The 16,720-nt window shown below is 39.8% G+C and overlaps 1 protein-coding gene across 2 annotated transcripts in view; it reads right to left on the bottom strand.

Annotated features, from left to right (window-relative positions):
- The window catches only part of efna5b (ephrin-A5b), a 118,131-nt gene that overhangs the window by 18,784 nt on the left and 82,627 nt on the right, over positions 1 to 16,720 (bottom strand). For both annotated transcript variants that reach the window (XM_077522710.1, XM_077522711.1), the window contains exon 2: positions 13,042 to 13,334. In XM_077522710.1, the coding sequence (XP_077378836.1) occupies positions 13,042 to 13,334 (293 nt within the window). The remainder of the gene's footprint in view (positions 1 to 13,041; positions 13,335 to 16,720) is intronic.

Genomic DNA, 16,720 nt, shown 5'->3' with positions numbered 1-16,720 from the left:
GTGAAAACCCGGGGTCAGTGACACCTAACACAATTAGCCCAAATTAATTGAGGTCAATGGTTGTAACAATTTTCCTCACCCATAATTGTATATAACTGTTTTTCTTTTTTTTTTTCTTTTTTTCTTTTTCTTTAGCTTCCACAACAACAAAATGATGTGTTGGATTATAAATCTAAACAAGATACAGACTTGCATCAACATGTTCACGTCTTCATATTCAAATCACAATAAACTGTTGATTTACGGACGGGAGGTGGAGTTGAGCTTTTTAAAGCGGACCCACTATAATAAATCACAGTACGTAATGTTTCATTGCTGCACTTAGTCTATCTCCTAGAATCATAATATTGTTGTTATGGCCAACGCTAAAAGTGCAAGCCTGTGTGAGTGTGCATAAATAAGCATAATGACAGAAGAGGAAGGGGGGGGGTGAATCAACAATTGTATGGAAAATAACCAATTAGGTGTAATTGGTAATTATAAATACGGGTCAGAGGTTAACAGCCGATGATAGCGTGTCCTTGTCTTCGTGATGGTGAATAGTGATCAGCTTAAAAAAAACCACCAGCATGAATAATCGCAATCTGCAAAGACGGACACACGTAGTGAATCACCGAACATGCGATCACCTGTTCCCGATTATTTACGTCTGCATTTATTGACCAATAATGTTTTGATGACAAGGGATGTGAGATGAAGGACGTGAAATTGACGTGCTGTAAAAACGGAGGAGCACAAAAAGCAGCGCGACGTCCGTCCATCTATCAGGATTACAATAATGCATTCTAGACAGCGTGCAGCTACTACCCCGCCATTCACGTGCGAGGAAAATGCGCTCATGCATCCGCATGCGTACGTGCATGAAGGTCCGAGGTACATAACTCCATGCTGTCAGCTGAATTGTGGATGCCGGTGACAGGCTTGATTCTTCATATGAACAGATGAGCTGGCCGTGTTATGACGGCGCCCATATGCAGGTTCCATCTTTGTGCCGCCAATGGAACGGCGCCAGCTCTTTGTCACCATTAGTCAACCTCCCACAGTGCTAACAAAACCGACCGAACACCGACCCCCTATTTAATTTGTCCAAAAAGCCGCGTTCCTGCTTCGGCTGTGGTGTGTATCTCTGCTCTTTGTAAGAGATGCCAGAGGAAGCCTTGCAGTATGAAATAAAAATTGCTGCTTGATGAAATATTGAATACGAATGCTGAGGGATGCTGTCACCCAGCCGCAAAAATTTATTGACTGATGAGTAGCACGGTGGACATTGTGGTTCGCATGTCTGCTCACAGTTCTGAGGTTATGGGTTTAAATCTTGGCTCCGGTTTTCCTAAGTTGATATTGTGTGTTCTCTCACACGTTCCAAAACATGGACATTGGGTTAATAAATACTCCAAAATGTCGGTAAGTGTGAATGGTTGTGTGTCTTTAAGTACCCTGCAATCGGCTGACCTGGGACATGTGCCGATTAACGGTTTGACGGTTTACCGTATTTTTAAAAAAGGTTTCAATAACCGCTAATACTGGTTTGCATTTGTAAGAGTGAAGGGACTTTTAAGCATGGAAAAACATGATTGGCTGCTAGCAGAGTTGAGTAAACAAGCCGCCTGTTTGATGTTAATTGTCACTTCTTTTTTTTTCAGTGAGCAAAGAGTGGGGGTGAGCAGTTACGCAAAAAAAAAAAATAAATAAATAAAATAAAATAGTGGTTGTGGGTACTACTTAGCCCCAATGACAACATGAGTAGTCCACAGGTCTGTTCTAAAAATAGCTTATCAGTGATGGGCCACTGTGTCTTACTAAGAACTAACATTTATTTATTTATTTATTTATTTATTTATTTATTTATTTAAACTTGGTGCACATATATTCTGTCTCAATAGATTAAAATTACAGTTTTTATTTAGCCAAATATTTTTTTTTTAAAAAGGGCATAGGTCAAAGGCTGTAATTTTAATATCATGAGACTGCAATATTTTTGCTCACGGTTCATACCGTCAAAATCTAGTATCAAACCCTGTCTACCACGTTTTGGAAAATGGATGGACAATAACGCCAATTAATCCATCATATCGATCCATGTGCTCCCTCTAGTGGCAGCGAGAAGAACGGCTGCAGCCAAGATTCACACCTGGTACTGAAACATCAGAACTATGAGGCAAACCACTACAATGTTGTGCTGCTTACAACCACAATAAAATAAAAAAAAATTAGCAAAAAATAATTCTGAATGGAGCATTCTTAACGTAAAATTTGTAATAGAGATCTTCAATGGATATCATTCCACTGGGCAGGTCTACTGTAGCTAATGTTGCAGTCTTTGAGAATCAGCACACAACCACATCAAGTAGCCCATCCAGTCCGCCTCCTTATCTTTTGCGATGAGCTGATATTGGATATCTGCCCTTTTTTTAGATTAAAATAACTCAAATACAAGATGGTGTCCATATTATGAAAAAAAACACGCTTGCATCAGCATTCTGGGAGATGGCTTTCACTTAAACCGCCGCAGCCCTGCGATCCCTGACCTGAGAAGTGCTCCTGCTGTCCTCGCTTATCTTCCCTGTCTGTCCAAGAAACTCACTCACTCCTCACTCTTAATGCGAGCTCTTGCTGAATCGCTTATGTATGCGCTCAGCGCTACGTTTGAAATCCCCGTGTTGATTCTGACACACACTGACAAAAACCCACCGCAGAAGCCAAGATGCTTTTGCGGGAAGGGGATTCGATGAAAGCCCTTTAAAAAAAAAAAAAGCACATCTGAAATGGACTACTTTTTTTATGTGTGGGTTTCACAACTAGCATTTAATGTTTAGCCCCAACATTTTGCATGGGACCTCAGTGTCCAATAAAGCTCCAATAAAAAAAAAAGGATTTACAGTGGAAAATTCCGAGGTAGACCACAATCTGTTTGGGGGTGCTGGTTGATGTCAGATTTGTTCGTACTGTATTTGGTAACATGTCACTTGTGTAATTATTCTAGTTCAGCATTCGTACGATATGCTAATAAAAATTCCTAACGGTGACAAGACGCTGATATTAAACAAAAGTGAAGAATGATGACCTCCATCTGAGCACATTCCCGCCGTCCCGCTCACGCTGATGAATCTCTTTCGGTTAGCAGAGCAGAGAACGCCGCCTCGTCTTATTTAATTTCTTCAGATGCAACAAAAATCACCTCTCGACCCGCAGTAAACTGGAGGGGCGAAAACATCATTAAGCGGCGCTTTCCGCACATAAATATGATGTGACGTCTTAATACTAATCTACAAACAAGAAAGCTAATCAATCATGCCCCTGACGATTCATTTTTCATCCTGTTTTCCCTCAGCCTCCGAGTTTTATTAGAGATGAGGAACGGCCGATATAACTGTTTATGCATGCATGAATTATATGTAGCCCAATAAGGGCAATTTTAAATAAATTTATACTGTTGGGAAATGTAGGCAAAGAGAGACTGGCAAAACTCCCCAATGAGAATTTCGAAATAATACATGCAACGTAAGAATGCTTTCAATTATGTAATGTTCGCCCTCATATACATGGGCTCAGTATTTATGACTAATCTCAGCACTCAAGGGTAGTAACCTCGGTCTCAGGACACATTGGCATTTGTGTCTGGTGCAGGTGTGCAGTATAGCCTACTTGGGTGGCTAATGATGCATACAATTTTCTCTGTTAGCTACGCTACACCGCACTACACTATGCACTGGCACAGTGAAGGCAAATGTGTTACAAGGTCACCGTCTAACTGCTGAGTCTGTGCTGAGCTGCGCCACCCGTCAACACTTCCACAATGGAAATGTGATGGAGTCTTTATTTGCGGAGCTATGGCATGATAAATACGATATGTTTTTTGTTTGAAGTGAATTGATGAATAGATGGCCCTCATCTGAGTTTGTGGACTCTCTGTTATGGAGCCCCACAGGGATCATGTTTAGGGCACCATTTATTTTTTCAAATAGTTTAATTATCATGATTTCTGTCTCACAGATGTGTTCTGATGCTCAGTCTGGCCTCTCTGTGTGGAGTTTGCATGGTCGCCCTGCGTTTGCGTGAGTTTTACATGGGTATTCCAACTTCATTCCGCATCCCACATTTGAGGTTTATTGAAGACGATATTGTCCATACTATAGGTGCGCGTGACTGCAAATGGCTTATTGTGTTCTGCAACTTCCTGCATTGGAAAAAAATAGACAATCAGCAGATTACCTCCATCAAGAGTAATTAAGTATTATTTTGACCATCATCTGGATGCTTGCCAGTTGGCAGGATTTTGCAAAAACTACACAACTGTCAATTTCCCTGCGACTTTGCAGATGCACAGGAGAACACAGAGACACAGGAGAAAGCATCCGTTACGATCCGGAGCTGATCCAGATAAAAATGTGACTCAATGAATGTATTTGTATTTTTTTGCTGTTACAGCCCGCTTGCATCGGGGTCGTCTTGGACTGTGACAAACCAAATCCACCAAATGGAGCTGCTGCAACAGGGTCTGAGTGGCACGCAATGGACTTGTATGTCATAAATGTAACAACTCAACAAGATAGACATAGATTCTCTACACTGTTTCCCCACATAGACACTCATGGGGTAAGAAAAAAAAAACAATTTGTTGTTCTCAAGTCTTTACATACTTTATTAATTGATTTGACGTTGCTATTTCTCTTTTGTGAGTAATTATCCTTGTATCCATACCAATTAATCCTCCTTGGACCAACTTTATTTGCTGATCACATTGCAACGGGCTTCTTGTTTGTTTCAGAAATGAAGAGTTTAATTACAGAACTCAACATGACGCCTCAACATTAAATCTGCAACATTTACCCCCCAGTCAGAGCTCTTAGGAGTAGCTAGCAAAAATCCATCTGCTTAGAAAGGCATTTGGGTAATGTGGCATTTTATATACAAACCTGACTTCATGTCTGTTTACCTCACTAGACTGGTACAGACATTGAAAAATGGGATTTTAATATAGAATCCAAACACATGAATGTCAACTTTATTAACAATCTTACAACAGCTTTGACGCTACAAATTATCAAAGCTGCTAGCAAATAAGGAGCAATGATATCACATCTTAACATGAATAAAAGGTATGAGGTTGGCAAAACATTTATATATTCTAGTTGCATTTGTGATGAATGTATAAATTATTCTGTTTTTTTTTCACCTGTTGTCTGCAGTTTAGCAACAGTTGTTAATACAATGAACCAAGCATGTTAAGCACGCTGCTCACACAGGAAATGGAGAGTGTCCTGAAACAATATTTAATAACACTCCGATGACCATAAAAGCAAAGCCACCAGACCTGCTGGTGGCACACAAACAAGATTAGCCAAAGATTTTCCGCAGCTGTGGCATTCAGTTTTGCTCTTTTAAAAGGATTAGAGATAAAAGATTAGAGATAATCAAGTCTGAGCCGCTGTTTTTTTTTCTCGTGTTTTTCCACCATCTTAACTCCTGAATATTCACAATAACGGCATATTAAACCCAAATGTAACCTGAGAGAATAGCGGTAATTAGGTTGCCCGTCTAGTGCTTTAATTTAACTGCCTCAGTTGAATACTTGTATTTATCACTGGATTATTAGAACTGCATTGGAATACAAAAATGGAGCCTACTGCAGTGATGAGAAGAGAAACACTTCCTGATGGTCGTGATGATGATGATGATGGTGGAGAAGGAAACAAACGCCGCAGATGAATGAATGGTACGAGTGTAGCTGGCGTAATGCAACTACCACTCTATCTTCCTTCAGTTCTACAAAATGTCCACCAAAGAGACAGCCCAATCCGTCAGCAGCCGTCCCGCCTGCTTTTTATGGACATTGGAGTTGGACACAAAGGCGGCGGGAAATCACATGTCAGACGACTTCATGCTAGATGACTTTAATATCCGCCGTGCTAGCCAGCGAGGCTGTATGCTAGAATCATTCAATAGCCAATGAAGCCCCGGGACACTAAACCAATACGCCGCGCAACTGCCGATTGCATGTGTTACATGGAAGGCTTGTCGGTCGCAGGGTAATTTAATCTGGCCCTCAGGACAAGCATCTCTCAGCAGTAAAAAATAAACGTTACAAGTAGCGACATGAGCAAGTGGAGGAGTTGTGTAACCCCCCGCTAACCCCTATCCAGCACTCGATCTCCTCTCATCTTCATTAGCACGACGCTCCGTGTCATTTGGCTCGAAATGACAAGGAGCATATTGCAAATTTTGATAAAGACAAATAGTCACACGAGTGCAAGCCTGTATTTTATTTTTCCTGATCGTGATTCAGCACACAGCAAACTTTGCGAGGGTCCCATTAAGGTGTGGTGGAGCAAGGCGAGGGAAAATGTGAAAAGAAATCTGGATAAAAATCTCGGGTTATGCTTCGGTTAACCGCGCCATAAAAAGTTGCCAATCGAGAAAACACATCTGCGCACTCAAAAAGCCCAACTCAGGTGAACCCGTTCTGTGCTGTCGCTTGGGGAGCAAACACAATAAAAGGTTCACAGGCAAACTCATATTACGTTAGCCAAAACTTTTAACGGCCTGACTCGACCATTTGGAATTGGACCAACATTTTTTGGGAGGTTTGAATCATCAATGTACTGCAGCAGACAGCATTAGAGCATTGACTCCTGACTCTTGAAGCATGGTGACGGTAACATACACCAAAAGTCTCCCAATAAATGACAGAAGGAGAAGACGCAAGCCTGTTCAAAGAGAGCAACCACACAGAAATCTACAGCTGATAGTGCTAGCTAGCCATTATTGTAACTTGTTGTCAAATGGAGAGTTCGTCATGTTTCACTGTAATTTCAGACACAGTTAGTGGCTATTAGGGGTGTTAAAAAAATCGATTCGGCGATATATCGCGATACTACATCGCGCGATTCTCGAATCGATTCAATAAAAAAAAATCGTTTTTTTTTTTTAAAGAGCTCAGAATTGTTCATTCGGTATTCGGATTCAACGGATTCAACGTCTTATCATCATTGCCTTTTTTTTGTGTGTGTGTGAATCGATTTTTAAACTTCCATTTTTAATGGAAAAATATTCAACAAAACGTCTGACTTCGGGTTAGGATTCACACCTTGAGCATGGAAGAATGTAAAAAATATGAACGGAACATTAAGCCTTAATATTTTATTTTAATGCTGTTCAAACATGAAACAGATTACAACCTCTATAAGATAAATAAATAATACATTTTCATATAAATCTTACACTCTACAATAGAGATCGACCGATATGCTTTTTTCAGGGCCGATACCGATTCCGATTATCGGTAGTCAAGGAGGCAGATAACCGATATTTGAAGCCGATATTCATTTGCAGTAAAAGTTAAAATGTTGGCACCAAATTTTTGAATAATGCAAACCCTAACCGTTCTTTACAATGGATTCTCACACTACACTTTTCATTTTACATCCTTCTATCTGCAATAAGACGTTGGTGGCGGGGGGAGTTAAATGTGGGGGCCAATGTGACATTACCTTTTATAGCATTTGGGATACTTGTAGTTTTATTCTATAAATGTTATATTTTTATATTTTGAAGTAATAGGAGGAACCCTGTCATTCAAAATGTGCATCAGCTGTGGCATTACTTATTACTACAGCAAAAATAAATAAAAAAATTCCATGAGAAAAACTATTCATCCCTGAACACCATTCAGTTCTTGTAGACCTTATTATGATTATTGTTATTGTTACCATATAGACAGTTTTGATAAGCTGAGGATCTTAAATCGAGAACAGCAATATCATGCTACTCCTCTCTACAAGAGAACTGTCAAAAGACACTTCATCATGTAGTTTACTGCCACTTAGGATGCCCCAATCAACGCAGAAAAAGGGTTGAGTAAAATAACTTGGTTATAATAATAGTAAGAATAACTTGGTTAAACAGACATTGTTGCGGTGGACCGCTGCCAGTTTCTGCTGTTTAATGTGTTTTACACTTATAGACACGTGTGTGTATATGGGCACACTATTCTCTCACTACTGTACTGTACTGTATCACTTAATGGCACAGATGTACTTGTCTAAGTAATAACTGGGCTGCAACATTGCTAATTCACATTAACAAGCACTATCTTAGCTGTCCACATGAATAGTTACTAACACACGAGAAAGTTATACAACACACCAAACATGAGCTCATTATTCAAAGTATGATGCACGTAACGAAATTACATCACTGAACATTAATTGCAGCCGTGTACGGCCGTAGATGTTACATATTAGTGGCATCCATTGAGAGGATAATGTCCCAAATGACGGCAGACATGACGTGAAAAGAGAGACAAAACGAGCAAATAAGCACACTATACTTTAGTGCACTTCTCTACTAATGCCAAACATACGGAAGAGGACACGTTCGTGTAGTTAAACGGTGTTTGAGACACTTAATTTGTTACGGAGCGGACTTTAACGAGGTGCACAACGAGCTGTCAATCAAATCGACGTCGAAGCTTAAGGCACACAATGGCAAACCAGTGCGACAAATAAACACAATATAAAGTAACTAAACGCTATTTAGTGTCATTGTGGCATCTCACTGCATAATAACCGCTATGCAACAAGTAATGGACGTGACCCAGAATGCAATGTGTGCGTCACGAGAGGTAAATATAATGACGTTACTCTACTCTTAACATGGAACTAGACAATATAATAATGACAACTGTTAATATTTGGAACCTTTCTAACAAACATTATTTACTTAATTAAGTGAAAATGTGTGTGATTCCCTCCCCGAGTAGTTCAAGTAGCGAATTAGCTACTGGGTGTTAGCCTACATGCTAAGCTGGACACACCACTGTTAGCTAGCGGGGATTCAATGCAAGGCAATGCAGCTCCATTCATATAGTGCATTTAATACACAACATAATTCAATGTGTTTAGCTTATCATGGTGAAACGATCGGCGGAGTCTCTTCTCTTGTAACTTACCTTCGAAGCATGTGTCTGTCGCGTTGTGTACGTGGGTGCGTGTGTGACCGGCTACTGTGATACAGGCATACACTACTGATTGGTTCTGGCTCTTGCACGGCTAACCAATCAAATGCTGCTATGGGCGTTACATTGCTGGAGTTGGACTCCATAACAGACAGAGACGCTCTGGGCTGCATTCGAAGCGAAAAGACGGAGTTTTAAATGGATCGCTCATATCGGCCGTCAGATTAATAAAACAGACCGATACCGATATGTACCAATATGTCAAATATCGGCCCCGATTATCGGCCCGACCGATTATCGGTCGATCTCTACTCTACAAGCTTACTGATTAGTATTTTCTAAATTTGAATGAAAAAAAATCGCAACAATCGACTTATAAATTCGGGATTAATCGGTATCGAATCGAATCGTGACCTGGGAATCGTGATACGAATCGAATCGTCAGGTACTAGGCAATTCACACCCCTAGTGGCTATTTTTGATTTCACAACCCCATAGACAAGGCAGCACTCCACTGAGATGTTCCACTGCCCACTGATTAAAAAAAAAAAAAAAAAAAAGTTGACGTCAATTAACGTTTATGGCGGCATACATCTTGATTTTATTAATCGTTATTAAACGTTTTTGGCGGTAAAAGAGTTAATTTTATACAATTTAAAAAAAATGCTATTGGATATATAGGTCTTTCTTAAAAAATTGTCACTTAGGGTCCTCACCCCCCACACCCCGGAAATTGTATTAGTCAAACAAACGTACTAGTTGTATCGGTACATTAATGACTTTTCAAGAGTTCAGTGTTGGTACTTGTACCGGTCTGAAAAAATGTGATTTGTGTGCGTGTGCGTGCCTGTGTGTGTATATCACAGTAACTCAGCACACTCTGAAAACGCACAAAAAAAAGATGACTACTATAAACGTCAGATTTCTGCAATATAGTGAGAATTTGTGTGACAGATAGATGCATTCGAAAATAAAAATCTGCGATACAGCGGGCCGATGAAACACAATATAAAATTTAGTGTTCCTCCAAGGAATCCTATTAGGATTATAATACCAAGGAGTTTTTGTTGCAAACGTGTAGGGCATGGATTGGAGAAGAATCCATAAAATATTGGTGTCGCTTCAGGATACATTTTAATAATTTCCCAGTAATGCATCATTTAGCGATGATCCAAATTGATATTGTTCTTCCCTGGCAGAGGTCTGACATTGTAGTCATGTTATGTCTGAGTGTTCAGTTAATTTTGCCTGCAGAGAAACTTGTTTTTCCTCATTAGCGCAAAAAGTGCACAAACCTTAAAACTTTTCCTCCAAATAGCTGAATCAATAATGCATAAAGCAGACAGGAAACTAATGGCCCTCATTTCAGAACATAAATGTGCCATCAATTTGCAAGTTCGGTATTAAATTTGTCATATGGTGGCGACTGCGCCCACTCCTCCATCTCCCAAGAGAAACGAGTCTTTTGTAGGAGGACAAACTTCCCTCAATCAACTTTTTTGCTCATTAAAGCACATTGCAAGTGTCTGAACTATATCTAACATGAACAGAATTTTTAGGTTAAAAGTATATACAGTCAAACCTCGGTTTTCGAACATAATCCGTTCCAGAAGGCTGTTCTAAAAGCGATTTGTTCGAAATCCGAAAAAAATTTTCCCATTATAATTAATGTAAATAATTTTAATCCGTTCCAAGTCTAAAAAAAACTTTTTCCAAGTTTTTTTTTTTTTTTTTTTACTATTTTACACCATAAACTGCACTGTATCCTGTTGACCATAAATAGAAAAGGGTAGAAATAGACACTGTTTTATTTAGATATCCTATCTAAAATGATGAAAAAAAAAAAAAAAAACACAATGCAAACATTTCTTTTTTAAATTCAATAGTTCTGCGCACTACTTTCCTCTTTTCTTCACCAGCTTTACCACTTGCACTTGCTTTCTTTGGACCCATGATTAGGGGCTAATACACGGTGCAAAACTAAAAAAAAAAAGATTTGCGTATATAACAATGAACAGGTCTGCTCCAAACGAACTTTGAACACGAATGTGCAACGGAGGAAGCATCCTGGGCATTCGAGTTAGCTCGGCTCCCGAGTGAGTCGCGTTCAGGTACGCTCGGCTTTTTCTCCCGAGTGAGTCACGTTCAGGTACGCTTGGCTTTTTTCAGTTTGGTTGAGAGCCGAATTTTTGGATGAGTTCTGAGACATAAAATTCTCAAATTTTCTGGTTGCAAACCGATTTGGTTGAGAACAGAAGCGTTCGAAAAACCGAGGTTTGACTTTAGAGTGTAATATTTTGCCAGTGTCCATTCACTGGTCTAATGCAGTGGGCTGATCTGTCTTTCATCCAAGAAAATTTCCTCCTTCCATGTTTTTTAAATACTTTTCGTGTAGCAATTTTCAAAGGGAAAACCAACTGGTTTAATTTCATTTTGGTAAAAATCCCTTTGAATATCACAGTGCGGGTCAATTCTAAACTATCACTGATTCATTTTATTCAACATACTATTAAGGATGTATGAAAGGACTGAAGTTCATTTTGACTTTTCTGAAGCCTCCATCCATTCCTCCTGACACAGTTGAGCCTCAGAGGTTTCTCTGGCTTTAAGCACCCTTCAACTGGAGATAACCTCAAAGTGACTCGCTTCTAATGCTAAGACGCAGACAAGTGAACATTTAACATGAGATGAAGAGGAGCATGATGAAGGGTATTCCTTTTGAAGACTCCGGGATAATGCAGCTGGAGAATCTTGCAATAACTTTCGAGCTGGGCTCATTATAACCCCCGCGGCCTCCGAATACCTTTGCCATTTTAGGGAAAGGTTTTCCAGGAAATTATGGCTGACAGATTGTGTTCTTCAGGTATTTTTCATTTGTTTCACGCTGAAATGAAACTATAAACACTACCTGAATATATTTAGAGTTTTATTCCAACAAAAATTGGCTTGCTGGAACAGATTAATTCTATTTCAATGATTTATTAGGGGGAGCAAATAAATTCAAATTCCTTACTAAGGCCAAACAAACTCTTGGAGCAGACAGTGTCTTCAATTTTAGGGCATGCTTTATAAGTAATAAAATTATAACGTGTGCACTTATTTTGTTTTATGGATGAATATTTTTGTGCATTTTTTTCATAGAATTTAACAAATCACCACAGCTGTAAGCAGCACATGCGCCACAAACATTAGAGTTGCGTTGAGGTGGAAAAGTTCCTAAAATGTTTTGCGGGATGAGCAGGTTTTATTTTTTTCTTTTCGTTTTTTTGGTACACTACTGTTGCAGGTTGTAATGTGGTCGGAAAGTTTTTAATTTTTTTTAAAATTATAATTAATCGCATAACTTCAATAGTTAACTCACGATAAGTTGCAAATTTTATATCTGTTCTAAATGTACAATAAAATGTACAATTTTTTCTAAGTTTTCATACTCCTGTTAACAAAAAAGTGGATAAAATGTTAAACTAATAGAATTATGACTGCATATTTTAGTCATTGATAACGTAATTTCATAACAATTCATAAAATTGAATGAAAATTAAAAAGATGTACGGTACTGTGTTGAGGTAATTTTTCTGCCACTAGATGGCATAATTGCATTTGTAAGACATTGGTGACAGCTCAGTGCAATTTCTTTTCATATTAAGAGCTATCTAATCTTTAACATGAAGTAATTGTGAAATTCTGCACATTTTTAAAATTGTAAAATATATCTTGACCCCAGTCTCCGCAAATAAGTGCATTATTATTACGTGGGCGTGTCTGCTGCGTTGCGACTGGAATTCCCCCAGTTCAGGCTTTCCAAGTAAGTCATTAATTGTGCGTTAAAAAAATTGTTGTCGTTAAATTAACTCAAAATTAACACACAAATTTTGACACCCCTACTTTTTTTTTCTTTTTTTTTACATTTTTGGTTAACATGGGCTACTAACCTTCAATTTTGCTAATGTTCAGTTTTACTCCTATCACATTGCCACAAGAATCACAATTTTAAAAGATGCCAGAAATTTGCAAAACCAACTACTGATTGACACATCACAGATCTGCCAAGCAATACAAGTAAACATTACGGAATGAATACTCACAGATGTAGTAATATTCTCTTCCCGGTCTGAACTCGAAGCCCAAAGAGAAGGGGGTGAAGAGCTGAAACTTCTCCGAGAACTTGAGCGGCCCATTGGGCGAGTGCGGCCGGTTGCACTCCCAGCGCTTGAAGCCCTTGAAGGTGTGGTCGCACGTGCTGTAACCGTCATAGTTGACCATGTAGAGGACGTAGCGTTCCGTCCTCTCCTCGGGCACCGAGTCCGCGTAGTGTGGGCAGTAGACATCCAGGTAGTCATTAATGCACACGTCGATGTGATAGTCCCCACGATGGAATCTAGAACACAAAACCAAAAAAAAATGTCACATTGATGAAACGGAAGCCTGAACAGTCCCTCAAATACGACGGACGAAATTGTTTGAATTTAGCACACATGCAGAGTGCAAGCTTGACACACTCTGAACGCTGTCAGTGTGGCGTTGAAATTTACTGGCAGCCGGCCTCTCATCTTCAAGCTTCAATAAATTTCTTTACGCGAGTTTGTTTATATCTATAAATCTGTCATTGCGGCACATACTTGCACACACATCTGCACATGGAGAGAGCAATCAAGTGTGGGAAAAAAAAAAACGCTTCTCCGCAGAAGAAAAAGCACTTGAAAATGTTTGCAGAGCGAAGGACAAACGCAGACATGGTACAAAAGATCACGGGGGTCCAGATGAGAAATGTCATGATGAGAAAAACACCGCGCCCGCTCCCTGATGGCCATACGAGAAGAGGCCACTTGGGGGTCAGAGGGCTTTGATACATACCGATTCATCAGATGTCGACAACAAACCTAAACACGCGTTCAACACATCTCATCTGCTGATGAAAGAATAGCTCCCACACCTGCGGAATGCCCTAAATTAGAGCGCAATTGCCGCGAGGGTCTGCAGCGGCCCGGCTTCAGGGTCACTGAGAAAACGCCTGTAAAACATGCTTGTGTGACTTTTTAACACTCTCCTCAAGCGCTCTCAGCGTGATAGTTCCAGCCACAAAATTGCACATGGACACTCTTGTGCACAGCTGGTGCCCGTGACTCATTTCACCCGCAAATCCGGCTGGAGAGGCAGCTGGACTACTGATAATAATTTGGGAAATGTTGCAAATCTGTCATGTCCAACTTCAAATGGCAATTGGGGAGGGAAATAATAATAACAATAAAAAAAATAGAAAAAAAATAGAGAAAAAAAAACAAGCTGAATTTGTAAAATAAATCAAATAATATTGTAAAATCCCATAACACTCATTTTATTATGCTGGAAAAAAATGATTCAGGGCTTCCACCAGTACGTTACGCCAATGAATAGCTATCGCCGCACGTCGCACTCGCTTCACTCATTGACAAACAAGAAATTTGATTCGGAAGCGTGCTGTTAGTTGTCCACAACCCTCCCCGTCGGCGAATAGGATTCGGAACAACCCTCGCTAACGAGTATTTTCCCGGGCCAAATTTTATTCCTAGTCCATCCCTGACTACCAGGCTTAGCATGTTTTCTGGGGGAAACCCTAAGATCCTAAATCGAGGAGGAGTATTATACAGGGACTTACTAAAAAAAAACAAGTACACTAGGCAGTACCTAGGGCTTGTGGAAAAAAGATGACTAACTGACTTATAGCACATTTCATACACAACATAGCTCAATATGCTTCACATACTGCAATTAAAAGTGCTTTACGTCATTTAAAACAGTAACAAACTGAGTAAAAAAGATTTAAATGCAAAGTAAAGAAAATGAATAAAAAATTTCCTAAAGTTTCCTTAAAGATTTCTGAAAACATAATTTTATGTTGTGAGACCTTAATCATAGGTAAGGGAAAAGAGCATAGTTTTAAACCGAGATTTCAAAGCATTTATGCTCTCTTGGCATGTTTTGAATTTTTATTCAAACATGACCAAAAAAAAAAAAAAAGAAGCTTCTTAAGGGTGATTTTGAGGGGTACGTGCTATTCCTGGGAATTTATTGCAGCATCATTTCTTAATTGAATGGATGTTTTCATTACCAACAAGAGACACTGGCTTTTTGTCAAGTAGTAGTTTACTCCATTACTTTCTGATCTGATTGGCCTATAATGGATGTGACAGGCAGAACCACCATCTAAACAGGGTTATTTTTTAAGCCCCTGCCCTTTTCCCAATTAGTTTCTATTCACTCTTTCCTTGATGGATTTGTGAAACAAACCATCTGGCATGTCGGCTTAGACCTAGTCCGTAACACCGGACCAAACTTTTAATTGAAAACTGCAGACTATAGGAAGGGTTTCCTCGAAAACCCCAAAAAAGTATGAGAAAGACTCTGGAGGGCTCAGGATTAACATATATAAATCACGGCGAACTCTCTCTGTTCCTTCTTAAAACTGTCAAACAGAAAAATTCTCTGAAAATGCACGCAGCTTTTTATGTGTGATCCTCTTCTATCCCTGTTGTGTTATTTCTTTCTCACTTTATATGCTCTCTAGTCAACTTTGTAGTTGCGTCATGGTGGAGTTTGGAGTTGCGACTCGAGGATGGATTTTGTCGGATCAAGTCGCTGCATATGTACTGGAATGCTGATCCGGCGTCTGCCGCACTACGAATCCACAAAGTGGCAATCCCAACGCACATCACACAAAGGTTTTTTAAGCTCACATAGCAATTCCGGCAATCTGCTTGGAGCGCCTTCGCTTGTCACTTCATTTGAGTCGGTATAATTGAATGATTAATGTCACTATAAAAGTCGCAACTGTACACACAGCCATTTCCCATTACAATGTACATCTGCGTCAGCTGGCTTTGCTTTGTATATTCATTTATATGGATGTGTGAGCGTGAACAAGCATGTTTTTGCCCCCCGCCTATGTTTACTCTTGCAGGGTAAATAGCGTTGTGAAGCGTTTACAAGCAAAGCATCAAGCAGCTCATCTGTAACATCTCATTTAAAACATGTTTGCTGACGTCCAGGAAAAGCTAGGCTTCTCTCTTCCTCTTTTAAAATGTCACTGACGTAATGGTTAGAGAATATGTGAATGTGTGTATATGTATGCGTGAGGCATGTTTCAACTGCCCTTCTCTTCAAGCCTCAGCATTCACAATGGTGGCGACCGGCCATGACTGTAAATGAAGCTGAGCTTGTTTGGCCTGGTGAGCATGTAAACTCAGACACAAAAGATATCTGTAATGTAACACAAACATTCAAGAAACACATTTCCAATTCCAGGCACATTTGTGTGCCTGTGTGAGGTTTGTGCTAGCAGCGCAGGGCGCTTGGCAAAAGAGCAGCAGTGCTGGCACCAAGCGAGAAACGTCAAGGAACAAGGAGGGACGGAGGATTTGGTTCCAAAAAAGTGAAAGTTTACATGAGGAAACAGCTAGAAGTTCCAAGCTTCCAGTGAATCTTTGATATGACAACATGTAGACAAATAAGGATATCCTGTGTTAGCCAAGTGAGCAACCAGCAAGCGGTTTACATCACTAATGGTATCTGCTCGTCACACCTGGCTCACTAAGCACGAGAAATCCCAATTTTCTGTCCGATCGCCGATCTTTTCAAAAGAGTGACCTGCCAATCCCTATTTTTTTCTGACCCATAACAGGCAACATAAACCTTGAATTAGAAATAGACTGATCAGGTTTTTTCGGGCCTGATACCGATACCAAATATTAGTAGTGAAGGATGCCGATAACCGATATTTGGAGCCGA

Source organism: Festucalex cinctus, chromosome 5 (assembly GCF_051991245.1).
Source record: "Festucalex cinctus isolate MCC-2025b chromosome 5, RoL_Fcin_1.0, whole genome shotgun sequence".
Classification (NCBI taxonomy): Eukaryota; Metazoa; Chordata; class Actinopteri; order Syngnathiformes; family Syngnathidae; genus Festucalex; species Festucalex cinctus.
This window is presented reverse-complemented; position numbering and strand designations above follow the sequence as displayed.